At 41.8% G+C, this 18068-nt stretch overlaps 1 protein-coding gene across 1 annotated transcript in view; it reads right to left on the bottom strand.

The window, feature by feature from the left end:
- Positions 1-18068, bottom strand: part of arid3c (AT rich interactive domain 3C (BRIGHT-like)) — a gene marked incomplete at its 5' end in the record, with an annotated part of 146514 nt that overhangs the window by 80529 nt on the left and 47917 nt on the right. The window contains one exon of the mRNA XM_084359346.1: positions 15447-15519. Coding sequence (XP_084215472.1) covers positions 15447-15519 — 73 coding nt within the window. The remainder of the gene's footprint in view (positions 1-15446; positions 15520-18068) is intronic.

Here is an 18068-nt window from a genome sequence, read left to right as displayed (position 1 = left end):
TATTCTGTTACAACTGTTGCTAGAAGAAAATAGTGTTATCGCACATCCATTCTCCAGAACTGACACTCACCATCTCCTAAGCTCCAAGCAGGTCAAGGAATGGTTCCTGGCGTGTTTTTGGTCAAAACATTTTGTATGTACATGTAATATTGGGTGTATTTTATATAATGTCAAATGCCTTATGCGTATATATATATATACACACACACACAAAGAGCCGGCCCTTGGCATAGGCCGTATAGGCGAATGCTAAGGGCGCCGTCATCCACGGGGGGCGCCACAAACGGGGGGAGAAAAAATGAATAAATAAATGACTATACTTTTTACCAGTGCTATTACTACTATTATTGTGAAATATTATGTAAGCCCACAGCAACATAACTTCATAGCAAAGCCTACTAAATAATGGAGGGGCCTTTTTTCTGGGTTCCTGGCTGGCTCGTTGCCTGAATCTGACTGGACTGTGACCCCAAGACCAAGAGAGAGATTTATTGATACTGTAGCGGAATCACAATGTCCAGGGAAAGGAAAAGAAGGAGGAGGAAAGAGGAAGAAAAACGTGAAAAAGATAGAGGTACAGTAACGTCAATGTGATGAAGTGAATGAAATTAATAGTTTAATGCATCGTAGTTATCGTTGTTGGAGCAAAGTGTTAACTTGCTACCTTACTTCGGACGATAGTAGCATTGTTTAGCAGAGGTGGGAATTGTGGAGTCATCAAGTCATCTCCATGCCATGTATTTGTTCTGTTCATGCACTAAACCAGCTGAGTCCAATCAGCACAGCTCTTCAGCCAGGAAGGTGAGCTTATTAGTGAATGCACCTGGTTCAGTGACTGAGCAGAACAAATACATGGCATGGAGATGACTTGATGACTCCACAATTCCCACCTCTGTTGTTTAGTAAATGAGCATGTCATGTACCGATGCAGTCCCGTTTGTCCGCGTGTGTTACAGTACCGCTCTACATCCCGCACCAGCTCCAGTTCCTTCCCCACCAGAGATGTGACATTCCACGTACCGAGAGCTAGTCTGCGAAGCCGGGGGTCAGGACGCCCAGGTCCCCCCACTTCGCCTGCTGCCTGATGTACATTGCACCCATATCTAGAGTCGACATAAGTTAATGTTTCTCCCACCTTAAATTCATCAGGGACATTTGGAAAGTTAACGTTAGGCCTGTTCAGGTGTTATTTTAACCTGTTGGCTGTGCTTTCCCTGCTTGTCAGTAAGTAAGTAATATGGTAGTTGTAAGCCTTTGGTTTATTGTGTCACAGTTTATGTTTAAATTTAAGGAAATTATACCGCTGGCACTAAACTCAATGCCATGTCTCAATATAATAGAGGACTCCTCCACTAACCTCAGTTCCTCACAAATCGATCATCTTGTTGATAGCACTGCAGGCTCATTGCGAACAACACTGGACTCTATTGCCCCCCTGAAAAGGAAACCTATAAAGCACAGGAGGTTAGCACCCTGGTATAACTCGGATACCCGCAAATTGAAGCAAACATCACGGAAATTTGAAAGGAAATGGCGTTCCACCAACTTGGAAGAATCCCGCTTAGCCTGGAAAGATAGCCTTAAAATATATAGGAAGGCCCTCCGCAATGCCAGAGCAAGCTATTACTCGTCATTAATAGAGGAAAACAAAAACAACACCAGGTTTCTTTTCAGCACTGTAGCCAGGCTGACAGAAAGTCACAGCTCTACTGAACCATGTATTCCTACAACGCTCAGTAGTAATGACTTCATGAGCTTCTTCAATGATAAAATTTTAACTATTAGAGACAAAATCCATCATCGCTTGCCCTCAACTGGCACTATTGTATCTTTAAACACAGGAACCTCAGAAACAGTTCTAAATTCTGACTTATATTTAGACTGCTTCTCTCCCATTGACCAACTAACTTCGATGGTTTCTTCATCTAGACCAACAACTTGTCTCCTAGACCCCATCCCAACTAGGTTGCTGAAAGAAACTTTCCCTTTAATTAGCACATCTTTACTAGAAATGATCAACCTGTCTCTATTAACAGGATACGTACCACAATCCTTTAAACTAGCTGTAATTAGACCGCTCCTTAAAAAGCCTAATCTTGATCCAGAAGCTTTAGCCAACTATAGACCTATATCCAACCTCCCTTTCCTCTCCAAGATCCTTGAGAAAGCAGTCGCCAACCAGCTATGTGACTTTCTTCATAAAAATAGTTTATATGAGGATTTTCAATCAGGTTTTAGAGCACATCATAGCACAGAGACGGCACTGGTGAAAGTTACAAATGACCTCCTAATCGCTTCTGACAAAGGACTTGTCTCTGTCCTGGTCTTACTAGATCTTAGTGCTGCATTTGATACCATTGATCATCACATTCTACTACAGAGACTGGAACACTTAATTGGCATTAAAGGACCCGCATTAAACTGGTTTAAGTCCTATTTATCGGATCGATTTCAGTTTGTACATGTTAATGATGAGTCATCCCTGTATACCAAGGTTAGTCATGGTGTTCCTCAAGGCTCCGTGCTTGGACCCATACTATTCACCTTATATATGCTCCCTCTAGGAAATATAATTCGGAAACACTCCATAAACTTTCATTGTTATGCAGATGATACACAGTTATACCTATCAATAAAGCCAAATGAAACTAATCAGCTTACTAAACTCCATGCATGTCTCAAGGACATTAAGACCTGGATGACCTGCAATTTTCTGCTGTTAAACTCAGATAAAACCGAAGTTATAGTACTTGGTCCTAAACACCTTAGAGATGCATTATCTAATGATATAGCGAGTTTGGATGGCATTAACTTGGCCTCCAGCACCACCGTCAGGAATCTGGGAGTTATCTTTGATCAAGATATGTCCTTCAACTCCCACATAAAACAAATTTCAAGGTCTGCATTTTTTCATCTACGTAACATTGCAAAAATCAGGCCCATCCTGTCTCAAAAAGACGCAGAAAAGCTAGTCCATGCATTTGTTACTTCCAGACTGGACTATTGTAATTCTCTATTATCAGGCTGCCCTAACAAGTCTCTAAAGAGTCTCCAGCTGGTCCAGAATGCTGCAGCACGTGTACTGACAGGAACTAAGAAAAGAGATCATATTACTCCTGTACTGGCCTCTCTGCACTGGCTCCCTGTAAAATCAAGAATAGAGTTTAAAATCCTTCTCCTCACTTACAAAGCTGTTAATGGTCAGGCACCATCATATCTCCAGGAGCTCATATTACCCTATCACCCAACTAGAGCATTACGCTCCCAGAACGCAGGATTACTTGTAGTTCCTAAAGTCTCCAAAAGTAGAATGGGAGCCAGAGCCTTCAGTTATCAAGCTCCTCTTCTGTGGAACCATCTTCCTGTTTTGGTCCGGGAGGCGGACACCCTCTCTACCTTTAAGAGTAGACTTAAGACCTTCCTCTTCGATAGAGCTTATAGTTAGGGCTGGTCCAGGACAGGCCCAGGCCTGTCCTGGACGAGCTCTTAGTTATGCTGCTATAGGCCTAGTCCGGGGGACAATGACACACTGAGCTTCTCTCTCCTCCCCTCTCCTCTCCTCTCCATCTGTATACATTATGCCTGTATACATGCCCCATCTCTGCATGTCACTGACTTGCTTCTTCCCCGGAGTCCTTGTGCTTTCTAGTCCTACAGGCTCCCTTGGATCCTGGCCGCGCCCGGGTCGTGGATCGTGGATGCGCCCACTGCTATGGCCCTGCCTGATCGTGGATGCGCCCACTGCTATGGTCCTGCCTGATCGTGGATGCGCCTACTGCTATGGCCCTGCCTGATCGTGGATGCGCCTACTGCCATGGCCCTGCCTGACACCCACCACTACTGTCGCTAATATTAGTCACATCTCTGTCACATACGTTCCACTACTATTATCGTACTGCACTGCTACATACCATCCTTGCCATTGATCATTACTACTGTTATCACTAGTAATCACATTTCCATGTGCATTTCATCATTATTGCTGTAATACATCTTTGTGTACTTTCACTCCTGTCAACCATCGCTTATAATTGAATACATTGTGATCTCGTTGATCTGCTCTGTACATGCGACATCTATTGCACGTCTGTCCGTCCTGGGAGAGGGATCCCTCCTCTGTGGCTCTCCCTGAGGTTTCTTCCGCATTTTTTTCCCTGTTAAAAGGGCCTTTTTTGGGGCAAGTTTTTCCTCACTCGAATCGAGGGTCGAAGGACAGAGGGTGTCGTCTCTGTACAGATTGTAAAGCCCTCTGAGGCAAACTGTGATTTGTGAATTTGGGCTATACAAATAAAATTTGATTTGATTTGATGTTTGTTAAAGTTTAGTAGTAAAGTAATCAGTGTTAAAGTGCAGTTAAAGTGTATTACTGGTAATACTCCTTACCTTAGCTTTCCCATATCATTCATAGGCTATCTATCTATCTATCTATCTATCTATCTATCTATCTATCTATATATATTTCACTGCACTTTACTGCTTTTTGCACTCTGGTTAGACTGAATTGCATTGCAATGACGATAAAGTTGAATGAATCTCATCATATTTTCATTATTAGTCTATATTAGTCTTATGCAAAGCACACACCAAGCATCTGTTTTTTTATTAAAATGTAACATCCAGTGGTCACATATACTTATCTTCTCTCTTCAGATGCACTTTTAAAATATTGAATACAAACATGCAGTTTCTGTGTGAATGTATGAAAATTGATTGTGAAATTGACTGCAATGCAAGGAGGCGCCAGCTAAAACCTTGCCTAGGGCACCAAATTGGTCAGGGCACTGCACACACATATGTGTGTGTGTGTGTGTGTGTGTGTATGTGTGTATGTATATATATATATATATATATATATATATATATGTAATATATATATATAATAGTGATTACATGTAAAACAATTAAACAAATCAAATCAAATCAAATCAAATGTTATTTGTATAGCCCAAATTCACAAATCACAGTTTGCCTCAGAGGGCTTTACAATCTGTACAGAGACGACACCCTCTGTCCTTCGACCCTCGATTCGAGTGAGGAAAAACTTGCCCCAAAAAAAAGGCCCTTTTAACAGGGAAAAAAATGCGGAAGAAACCTCAGGGAGAACCACAGAGGAGGGATCCCTCTCCCAGGACGGACAGACGTGCAATAGATGTCGCATGTACAGAGCAGATCAACGAGATCACAATGTATTCAATTATAAGCGATGGTTGACAGGAGTGAAAGTACATAAAGATGTATTACAGCAATAATAATGAAATGCACATGGAAATGTGATTACTAGTGATAACAGTAGTAGTGATTAATGGTAAGGATAGTATGTAGTAATGCATTACAATAATAGTAGTGGAACGTATGTAACAGATAGTAGTGGTGGGTGTCAGGCAGGGTCATGGCAGTAGGTGCATCCACGATCCAGCAGGGTCATAGCAGTAGGCGCATCCACGATCAGGCAGGGCCATAGCAGTAGGCGCATCCACGATCAGGCAGGGCCATAGCAGTAGGCGCATCCACGATCAGGCAGGGCCATAGCAGTGGGCGCATCCATGATAAGGCAGGGCCATAGCAGTGGGTGCATCCACGACTCGGGCGCGGCCAGGATCCATGGGAGCCTGTAGGACTAGAAAGCACAAGGACTCCGGGGAAGAAGTAAGTCAGTGACATGCAGAGATGGGGCATGTATACAGGCATAATGTATACAGATGGAGAGGAGAGGAGAGGGGAGGAGAGAGAAGCTCAGTGTGTCATTGTCCCCCGGACTAGGCCTATAGCAGCATAACTAAGAGCTGGTCCAGGACAGGCCTGGGCCTGTCCTGGACCAGCTCTAACTATAAGCTCTATCGAAAAGGAAGGTCTTAAGTCTACTCTTAAAGGTAGAGAGGGTGTCCGCCTCCCGGACCAAAACAGGAAGATGGTTCCACAGAAGAGGAGCTTGATGGCTGAAGGCTCTGGCTCCCATTCTACTTTTGGAGACTTTAGGAACTACAAGTAATCCTGCGTTCTGGGAGCGTAATGCTCTAGTTGGGTGATAGGGTAGTATGAGCTCCTGGAGATATGATGGTGCCTGACCATTAACAGCTTTGTAAGTTAGGAGAAGGATTTTAAACTCTATTCTTGATTTTACAGGGAGCCAGTGCAGTAGGAGTAGGAGTGTCAGTACACGTGCTGCAGCATTCTGGACCAGCTGGAGACTCTTTAGAGACTTGTTAGGGCAGCCTGATAATAGAGAATTACAATAGTCCAGCCTGGAAGTAACAAATGCATGGACTAGCTTTTCTGCGTCTTTTTGAGACAGGATGGGCCTGATTTTTGCAATGTTACGTAGATGAAAAAATGCAGACCTTGAAATTTGTTTTATGTGGGAGTTGAAGGACATATCTTGATCAAAGATAACTCCCAGATTCCTGACGGTGGTGCTGGAGGCCAAGTTAATGCCATCCAAACTCGCTATATCATTAGATAATGCATCTCTAAGGTGTTTAGGACCAAGTACTATAACTTCGGTTTTATCCGAGTTTAACAGCAGAAAATTGCAGGTCATCCAGGTCTTAATGTCCTTGAGACATGCATGGAGTTTAGTAAGCTGATTAGTTTCATTTGGCTTTATTGATATGTATAACTGTGTATCATCTGCATAACAATGAAAGTTTATGGAGTGTTTCCAAATTATATTTCCTAGAGGGAGCATATATAAGGTGAATAGTATGGGTCCAAGCACGGAGCCTTGAGGAACACCATGACTAACCTTGGTATACAGGGATGACTCATCATTAACATGTACAAACTGAAATCGATCCGATAAATAGGACTTAAACCAGTTTAATGCGGGTCCTTTAATGCCAATTAAGTGTTCCAGTCTCTGTAGTAGAATGTGATGATCAATGGTATCAAATGCAGCACTACGATCTAGTAAGACCAGGACAGAGACAAGTCCTTTGTCAGAAGCGATTAGGAGGTCATTTGTAACTTTCACCAGTGCCGTCTCTGTGCTATGATGTGCTCTAAAACCTGATTGAAAATCCTCATATAAACAATTTTTTTGAAGAAAGTCACATAGCTGGTTGGCGACTGCTTTCTCAAGGATCTTGGAGAGGAAAGGGAGGTTGGATATAGGTCTATAGCTGGCTAAAGCTTCTGGATCAAGATTAGGCTTTTTAAGAAGCGGTCTAATTACAGCTAGTTAAAGGATTGTGGTACGTATCCTGTTAATAGAGACAGGTTGATCATTTCTAGTAGAGATGTGCTAATTAAAGGGAAAGTTTCTTTCAGCAACCTAGTTGGGATGGGGTCTAGGAGACAAGTTGTTGGTCTAGATGAAGAAACCATCGAAGTTAGTTGGTGGAGGTCGATGGGAGAGAAGCAGTCTAAATATAAGTCAGAATTTAGAACTGTTTCTGAGGTTCCTGTGTTTAAAGATACAATAGTGCCAGTTGAGGGCAAGCGATGATGGATTTTGACTCTAATAGTTAAAATTTTATCATTAAAGAAGCTCATGAAGTCATTACTACTGAGCGTTGTAGGAATACATGGTTCAGTAGAGCTGTGACTTTCTGTCAGCCTGGCTACAGTGCTGAAAAGAAACCTGGTGTTGTTTTTGTTTTCCTCTATTAATGACGAGAAATAGCTTGCTCTGGCATTGCGGAGGGCCTTCCTATATATTTTAAGGCTATCTTTCCAGGCTAAGCGGGATTCTTCCAAGTTGGTGGAACGCCATTTCCTTTCAAATTTCCGTGATGTTTGCTTCAATTTGCGGGTATCCGAGTTATACCAGGGTGCTAACCTCCTGTGTTTTATAGGTTTCCTTTTCAGGGGGGCAATAGAGTCCAGTGTTGTTCGCAATGAGCCTGCAGTGCTATCAACAAGATGATCGATTTGTGAGGAACTGAGGTTAGCGGAGGAGTCCTCTATTATATTAAGACATGGCATTGAATTTAGTGCCAGCGGTATAATTTCCTTAAATTTAGCTACAGCACTATCAGATAGACATCTAGTGAAGGAGTTTTTGCCTAATGGTGTGTAGTCCAGTAATAGAACTTCAAAAGTTATTAAGTGATGGTCTGATAAAAGAGGATTCTGTGGAGAAACTGTTAGATTTTCAATCTCGATACCATAAGCTAGAACAAGATCAAGGGTGTGGTCAAAACAGTGAGTTGGTTTATGTACACACTGAGAGAAGCCAATAAAGTGTAATAATGAGATAAACGCAGTACTAAGGCTATCATTAATGACATCCACATGAATATTAAAATCACCTACAATAATTACTTTATCTGATTTGAGGACTAGACTTGATAAAAACTCAGAGAATTCAGATAAAAATTCTGAGTAAGGACCAGGTGCTCGATACACTACAACAAATAGAACTGGCTGTAAAGTTTTCCACGTTGGATGTGAAAGACTCAGAACAAGGCTTTCAAATGAGTTATAATTTAGGTTTAGGAATGATTGACAGACTTAAGTCATAAATAGCTGCAACACCACCTCCTCGGCCGGAGCCTCGAGGAATGTGAGTATTAATGTGACTGGGTGGAGTGGATTCATTCAGGCTGACATATTCTTCAGGATGCAGCCAAGTTTCAGTAAGACAGAATAAATCAATATTACAGTCTGAAATTAAGTCATTTACTAATACAGCTTTCGATGACAGGGATCTGATATTTAGGAGTCCGCATTTAATTCTCTTGTCTTGTTTTGAGATTGCAGAGTTGCTGTTAATTTTTATTAGATTTTCATGCACAACTCCTCTTCTGTGGACTTTTGATTTGATTAATTTAATTAATTTAGGTGGTCGGTGGGCAGACACAGTCTCAATGAAGTTTTGGGTGTGCAACTGATCTAATGGAAGCTCAGAGAAGCGTGTAAGACTGCAGCTCTGCCTCCTGGTCTCAACTCTGGGTTGTCAGGCTGGTTGTTGGCTAATGAAATGGGTTAAATTTCTAGAGATGAGAGCCGCTCCGTCCAAAGTGGGATGGATGCCGTCTCTCCTAATGAGACCAGGTTTTCCCCAGAAAGTCCGCCAATTATCAACAAAGCCCACATCGTTTGCTGGACACCACCTCGACAGCCAGCGGTTGAATGATGACATGCGGCTGAACATGTCATCACTGGTAAGGTTTGGCAGGGGCCCAGAGAAAACTACGGAGTCCGACATTGTTTTGGCATAGTTACACACCGACTCAACATTAATCTTAGTGACTTCCGACTGGCGTAGCCGGGAGTCATTACCGCCGACATGTATTATGATCTTACTATATTTACGTTTAGCTTTAGCCAGCAGTTTTAAATTTGATTCGATGTCGCCCGCTCTGGCCCCTGGGATGCATTTCACTATGGTCGCTGGTGCCGCTAACTTCACGTTTCGTACTATGGAGCTGCCAATGACCAGAGTAGGTTTCTCAGCGGGTGTGTCGCTGAGTGGGGAAAATTTGTTTGAAACGTGAAGTGGCAGGTCGTGTAACGTGGGCTTTGGTTTGGTATTATGCTTCCTTCGTTCAGCCACCCAGCCGCCCTGCTGTCCCGGCTGCTCGGGAGTTGCCGAGGGACGGCTAGCTGAAGCTACGGTTGCTCGGTCCGCACTAGCTAAGTGGCTAACTGCAGCAGTTACAGTCGGAGTTTCCATGCTGCGGAGCCGAGCCTCCAACTCACTGAGCCTCGCCTCCAATGCTACAAATAAACTACACTTAATACATGTACCAGTATCACTAAGGGAGGCAGAGGTGTAACTAAACATCTGGCACACTGAGCAGGAGAAAAGAGGAGAGCGAGAGGGAGAGAGAGAAGCCATCGCTAGCTGGTAGTGGCTAAGCTAGGACACGATAGATTAGCCAGCAGAGCTAGGAGAGCTACAAACAGCAGCAAGCCCGGCGACCAAGCTATAAACACAGATTATTGTTGAATGCCTTAGTGGACCAGCAAGTGCCCGATCACAAGCGGGATCTCGGGATACAACAATAATCTGCTCGGACGAGCCGGAGCAGCACAGCTATCAGTCAGTAACACAACAACAGGAAATGACGCAATGACGCAACACGCTTACCGTAGTACGTAGTACGTGGAGGTCCTCAAAAACAGAGGGAGGATTTCGAAACCAAAAACAACAAGACACACAAGCCTCATAAAGCATAGTTTCACACACATTATTATTAAGTCTTATTCTAAATATAACATGTATGTATATTATTGAATTAATCTGGATTACGGTTAGCCATTTTGATTGCTAATATTCATTTAAAGCTCTGGTCTACGATCTGAGAAAGGTTTGAAAAAAGCACTGAAAGCTTTGAATGCGGAGTAACGATGTCGGATTCACAGGTAAAGTTATTACAATGCACATTGAAACTCACGTAAATCTTGTAAGTCATTACAATGTCCACAGCTAAGCTCCACAGCCAAGCTAGCGTAATGTCATTAGCATGCTACAGCTACGTTACCTTACAGCTACGTAATAAGTTACAACAGCTAAGTTAGCCACTTCTAAAAGTTATTGAGGGCCAAGAGACTAACAGATGCTGCCGTCAGCTTTCATCACAACGATCGCTTCCACATTGTGGCTGAAAAATAAACCTGTGTGAGTCTCGGACCAGCTGTGTGTGTCCCAGCTGTTGTCTGAGTAGCACCAGACCGCGACACAAATGTGCTGTAAACCATAATCTCTTGTTTATGACAGATAAGACACACAAATACGCACATCGTAACGCGTTTATGATAATCCATCATATTGATTTAGCAAAGGCTTCGTTGAAAACAAACGGACAAGACCGGGAGGATGGTTAGCAAAACAGTTGAATAGTGACCGGGCGAGAGGTTGTTAAGGAGAGATAAATCCGGACAAACAAAATAAAAATCCGGAAATAAATCCGAAACCCCTCCGCTTCGTGTTGGGGTTTCATTCATCCCTTCATTCATCATACTTGCTGCTTCATTTAGCTGCCACGAGCAAATAAATAGGCTAATTTGGTGTAAACATGATAGCAATGTTAGCTTGTTGTTAGCTTACAATGCTAGCATAGAGGCTAACGTCTCCGTCGAACAAGTGTTGACAATACTGCAGAGACAGACACCGTCTAATAACACAGAAACAAACTAACGGCAGCTTTCACAGTCATAAGCCAGCATCGGCATGAAAGTTATCTGTGTCACAACATCCACAATAAAGACGAAGGTTACCTGCTCAACAGAAACGCCGCTGTATCAGCACCGGGTCCATATCTTCACGGACCTTTCGCCACCGTTCAAATGATGAATTTATTTGGGTTTGAGCCCTCTTTGTTTCACATCTCCGCTTTGTGTCTTTTCAGTGACAGACTTTCTTTCTTTGACTCTTTGTCGGTGGGGCAAGCAGAGGCAGCTGAACTGCTCAGGGCAAAACAAACCTCTTGTCCGCTTGTAGTTTCAAATGCGGAAGTGGGTCGGGACCAGACGTGAGCAGGAGCAGGAGAGTGAGCGAGGATTGGATCGGAAAATCGATCAAATAGGAGACATCCGGGCCGGATGGTTCCTATATTTAGTTTTACAGACACCAGTGAGAATGGATTTATTTGGTTCCTTTTGCTCTTCACAGTGTGTAGGTGGTACTATTGGGTCATAACCACCATCTAAATGATGTTAATAATAATAACAAATCTTTCAAATCGTAGACCATAGCTTTAACTTTCAATACTTTTCAGACTGTGCTTTCAGACTACACCCCACAATAAGCTTGTTGGCACTACAGTTTAAGTATTTAACAGGATAGTAGCAAATGTAAATTCACTATCTGCCAAAATGTATAGAGCTGAGTTTCTCAAATTTACGCAAGTTTGTTATTTATTACTAATTGTAAAGCATTAACTCACCACTGAGTTAAGCAGTCAGGTAGGTTAACCTGCTCAAGCCTCTCAAGGTGTTTTTATACTTGGATTCTGCTACTGAAGTTACTCTTGCTAAATACTTTAAAATCCAAAATAAAATAATTTGAGGCTGATTTGTTGGAATGTCACTGTTTTTGATTGACAACTTTCAAAACTCTCTAGTGGATATTTCTCCTTTTAAAAGGTTTGATAGTCTATACTTCTGTTCCTGCATCTGTTCTTATTGTAGTATTGTAATCTGTCTGAAACTACTTGTTTTCATCCGGATGGCAACCTCGACAGTGGCTTCCTTGGAAAAGAGGTTGTTAACCTCAGCGTGACTCCCTTGTTAAATAAAGGTTAAAGAAATATTATTAATTGCTACCCTCTTGTGGAATACCACAAGTCTACAGTCATCAGGATGGCTACGTTAGAGGCTGTTTCTTAGGACTATTCTTCCATCTGCTGTACACCTAAAGAACATCAAACACAATAACTACTGTGATAATCTTTGTTAGCCTTTGTATTGTCCACGGTTATAGTAAATGACTGCTCAGAAATAGACCCAGAAACATTATTGGTATTGAACTCTCAACGGCCAGTTCAAAGCGTAACATGATCAAAATACCAAGCTTATAAAAACTGTTTGACGTTGTCAAAATGTTGATTTGATGACATTGAGTTGAAGTTTTGCTTATATTATCTGCCTTATTTACACGATAATATATACTGTGGTTCAATGTGCCGTGTTATGAGGTTGAAGCGTAATATTAAATATTTTAAGAGGCTTCTTCAGTTCTAAGGACAGAATTGAAGAAGCCTCTTGGATGGGAGGTGAAACGTCTTCAAGAAACTGAAACAAGTCCAGGTGCCTACGATACAGCACTTAGAAATGTTAATATCACGTACTTATTTACTAGGGAGCCGCACCCCCATCTGAAAGACATGGGCACACACATGAATGCACAGTTTAATAATTCTGACTTCCCCTCCTGTTGATAACCAGTGTTCAGGCATGTAATTTTGTGTGAAAATATGATTCCTTTATTTTTGGTTGAAAAGATTCTGCACTCTTTTAATCAGTACATCAACTTGAGCTATGGAACCCACACAATTCCATTTGTGTGGGTTTTCATATAACCAATGTGTGTGTGTGTGTGTGTGTGTGTGTGTGTGTGTGTGTGTGTGTATCAGAGGTGGGAATTGTGGAGTCATCAAGTCATCTCCATGCCATGTATTTGTTCTGCTCAGTCACTGAACCAGGTGCATTCAGTTTAGTGGTTGGTGATGCAGTTTACTTAGGGAGGATTAGTGTAATGGCGGCTTCAGAGAAGCACTCGAAAAAGTCGCTGTATACCAAATAGTAAAGATAAAAGTACCAGTATTGTGTACCTGTGAGTACCGGCCTTCTTCAAGCACCGACCATACCATCTTTCTTAAATAGGCTAGGCGATGGCTTCTAGGCTGGCAACTGTAAGGTCTGCCTTTCCAAGCAATATTAAATGTGAAACAAAAACAGAGAGAAACTTGCAAGCCATACTTGATAAAGATCTACTTGCTTGACGCAACTTTGTCCAATTTTGTATTGTTCCACATAGACATGGCACATGGTAAGTGATAAAAACAACATACCACCAATATCGTGAAATGCCCAAGGACAACTGGGAACTTGAGCTGTAAAGGGAGACAAAAAAGTCAGTTAAAGAAGATATTATACAAATTCTATGTTGAGGACAGTAATATGTGTTAAGGTTAGCACTCGTGATTGCTCACTTACAAAAATTAAACAGAACCACCACAGCTCTGATATCACCGCATAAGTAAGCAATACTGACATACTTAGAATAAGTTAGCAATGTTCATCTTTTACATTAATGTTAATGTCACTGTAAGCATCTACCTTATACTCACAGGTGACATGTGTGCCAAGAAGAGGAGCAGCCAGATTAAACTTTTACCCTTATATGGGATCGAATGCAGCTAAACTTTGTTCAGAACTTTAATTTAATGTCACGTCACCTTAAAACTATTTTCTGTATTGTTTTGGACTGTAAACTACACTTTAAATGCTCTCATTTTAAATCATCTTACCTGCAAAGAACGTGGATCCACCTGGCTTCAGGTTTAGTAGTGAGCCCATGGACTGGAGTCGTCTGGAGTCCTCCATTATTCATATCCATATAAATAAGCAATGATGGCCTCTGAACCTACTACTTCGTGTAGCAGGTCCCGTCTTACCGATATCTATGTGGCTGATAATTACTGATAGCGTGTATTTAATCGAGTAAACAAAACAGGTGACTGCAGGCTGTAATTTCTAAACAGCTAGATTTACATTAAATGCCTTTACTGGTGTTTGCACAGGCACAGTGATCGCCTGATGATACTGGAGCAGTAGCTCTGAGCATCTACCACGGACTACCACGGACTACCGGTTTACACGGTTTACATTGGAGTCAGTTGAAATCCTGCTGTGTCTGAAACAGACACTAAGGGGGACCTTGTGCGTCAAAAACTGACGCCAAAGGCCCTGACCAAGGGGCCACTGTTTGACGAGCCACAAGTGAGACTGTGCTGGGAGACGCGGTCCTCCCTGCAGACACACTTTAGCGACAGTTTAATTTGTTTTAAGTTCAAGCACAAAATCAAGTTATTTGTAAAAAATTCTTAAACATTGTCAGGAAGGATAAAAAAAAATACCAAGCACACTGAAGTGGGGCTTTAAAAAACGCCCAGATAGAACTGACAGGAGCACCGTTTTGTGCAATTTAATGCAGCATGGAATTTTCATACCATTGCAGTACTTCAAGTTTCAAATACGGCGCCTGCCGACCTAACTCGTGCCTTTAATCATGGTGTGGTTTTGGACAGTGCTGAAGTCTGAAGTTCCAAATAAGGTGTACACGCAACCACGACACTCATGTCTGGGTGAGCAATAGCTTGCAAGCGATCTGTTCACCAGAGGCATGCGTGGATGTGCATAGGTGTCCACGTGTGGGTTAGTGTAGAGGAGAAAATAGAAGGAAAAAAGAGCTAATGTGGGAGTGCAGCAGGAAGAGGAAATGACCGTGGAGAGACACAACACTGGTGAATGAACTCGGGTTCGATCACCTTCCACTGGTAATTGTACTTTGATAGAAATATGGCTTATTTTGTGCTCACATAGCAGCAAAGCTAAAACTTGCTCCACAAAGTGGAGAAGCTCAGATCAACTCCTGACAAGAACAAACAAAAGACAAATTGCCATCACAATGTTTTACAGAAATTCTTTTGTAGAAGAACATATATTGTGAATGCTTTCAGCATTTACACTACAACCAATAATAGTAAGTTAAATTCCAGAAGAACAAAAGTATGAATTCTGAATGAGCATTCAAAATAATAAAGACCACAGCAATTAAAGACCAGAAGAACAATAGTGTGACTGCTGTGTCAGCAAGGAATTCCGTCTTCCAGCATTCACAACCAGTAAAGATTCGAATAACTAGAGTATGAATGCATCTGCGTCTTCATGATTGATAGATACATAAGGGATACTGGGTGAAAAAAAAACAAGGTAGGATATTGAATAAAAGGTTATGCAAGGGAAGAAGTGTATTCTTATACTAAGAATTCACTTACCCCGTTTCTGCATGAAACTGAAGAGGTCATCAAGAAACTGTTTGCGCTTTTCATCACCATCCAATTCATACAACTGAAAATGAAAAAAAGAAAAAATCAATTAATAGAACAAGAACATGTTTGATCAGTGATAGCTATGTTGTGCTCACATCACACGAGGCACCATAATGTAGTGCTTCATGCAACAGTAATAGGGAGTTTTGGGTTAAATTTGGCTATCAATAATTAATGATTATCAGGGATAATTATTAATTATGATTAATAATAAGATCCAATTTACATTAGATCACGTTGGGCAACACCCTTGAAGAAGGGAAAAGATAGCCAATTCACCAAATCAGTCTCAGAAAAGATACTAAACTGTTTGTAACTCTGATTAATAATTAATGTAATAACTACAACCAATATTATCATAACAGCTAGTAATGGTTGAAGGATTTTGGAGCTCTTGACAGAGTAGAGGTTGGCAACATTCACTCTTGTACAATATTAAATAGGCAGCTTGAAGGTTCAAAAGTCTTTTATTTACACAAAGATGAAAACACACTAACTAACATGTACTATGTACAGATGTGTGTGTATGTGTGTGTGTGTGTGTGTGTGTGTGTATGTGTGTGATGCCAGGTTATAGAAGCTAGATTGTATGCAAAAGACCCTGAGTCTGTGTGAAGCATCATTCGACTAACGTCGAATTAGCCGTCTAGGAAAGCAAACTACCAATAACCTGACCTGAGCATTTTGAAATCCACAATGAATGACTTCATCTGTGGGTTCCAACAGCTAGGTCCCCTGACAACGAGGTTAAGAACTGTGGCTAACATAGACAAGGACAATTAAACAATCTCTATGTAACCTTGAGCACTGAAGCCCGAACGGCAAGAACCCCATTGTTTTTGTGCCAGTTTATTAGGGTTTAAGCCCAAAGGGCTCGAAACCTCTTGAGTTTGTGCTGGTTTGTTAGGGTTCAAGACTGAGGGTTTATTAGGGTTCAAGCCCAAAGGGCTAGAACCCCAAGTTTGTGCTGGTTTATCAATAGGTTTTAAGCCCGAAGTGCAGAACCCTATTGTTTTTGCTTAGGTTTGCTAAGTTTGTGCTGGTTTACTATTAGGTTTCTAGCCCAAAAGGCTAGAAACTAGTTTGTGGCGGTTTATTAGGATAAAAGCCTGAAGGGCAAGAACCCTATTGGTTTTGTGACAGTTTATTATTAGGGTTCCAGCCCAAAGGGCTAGAAGCTAGTTTGTGCCGGTTTATTAGGGTTAAAGCTCTAATTTATTAGGGTTCAAGCCCGAAATTGGTGCCAGTTTATTAGAAGGGTTCCAGCCCGAATGGTTAGAAGCTAATTTGTGCTGGTTTATCAGGGTACAAAAACCCTAAAGTGATATCTACTTTTTAAAAATGTACTCGATCGACACCAAGTTTGGGGAACAGCATTGTGGGACAGAGATACACAATTCTATTACAATTGAGCATGGTTAGTCGAAAAATATGGCAGCTGTCAGTCAATATATCTTCATAAAAGGAGGGTCTTAGAATAAATTGAGATACCATATTGATTGCTGGACTGCAGGCCTGGCCTGTCACTGAATAAATAAAAAGTGGTTACACCATTATAAAAAAGTGAAACATATCTTCAGGCTGACTTGGTTACACCATCACAAAAAGCTAAACATACCTTAAGGCTGTGTTTGGGAATAGGTCTACCAAAGCCCCACAAATACCACATTTTTCCACCTCAGAACCTGTCGAACAGAATTTCACAAATTTCGCCAAATCTTGATCATTGCTGCTTGCAGCTTAATTTCGGCCAGTTGAGCTTCTACAAGAAAGCACCCTTGATTTAGGATTCTCCTCATGCAACAACTCGTAAAATCATATTTTTGACTTCTGCCTCAAAACACCAAGAGAACCCTCTATTCAGTGCCATATTATTTGTACCTCTCATAGTCTCTTGTATTTAGAAATTTCACTCACCACAGACTTCCACACACCCAAGGGCGTAGAATTGGGTAGGGACGCTAGGGACACGTCCCTACCAATATTCAGCCGCTACTGTGTAGTCACTATCAATACAACCGCTGTCCGTAGTATTTAGTCTGTGGCTGTATTCGAAACCGCATACTACCGTACTGCCTACTACATACTGCGTTAATATATACTGTATACTGCATACTGAATGTGGGATTCAGCATGCTACTTCAGCAGACCGACGCCGTTCACACCGCAGTATGCAGTAGCAAGTTTCCCAGAATGCATTTCGTGGAGACCGGCAGCAGTAGTTGTAAAACAGGCGCAAAGCTGTTTTATTTTCGGCTGTAGCGCTGTTAATATGTCACTTTATTAAGTTTTAATATTTTTTTATGCGAGAAAGTAACCGTTTAGATCCCCAATGTGCGGTTAGTTTACTCAAATGACAACTGTTTAGTATTTGCCTTGATGTTTTCGGAGAAGTGAAGCTCCGGAAGGAGCGGCTCGTCTCAGAGGCAGCAGCCCCGTCTCCAGAGGTGTTCTGCTGGCCAACATGCGTCGTCGTCCCGGGGGAGACAGCAGGCCAGTTATCTTAACCGCTAGAGGGAAGCTTCATGTTTGTAGTGGACAGTATACAGTATAGCGCTGTCTCGGGAG

Source organism: Pagrus pagrus, assembly GCF_965226575.1.
Source record: "Pagrus pagrus genome assembly, chromosome: 8".
Lineage (NCBI taxonomy): Eukaryota > Metazoa > Chordata > Actinopteri > Spariformes > Sparidae > Pagrus > Pagrus pagrus.
Note: the sequence above shows the minus strand (reverse complement) of the source record. Positions and strands in the feature narration are given on the sequence as shown.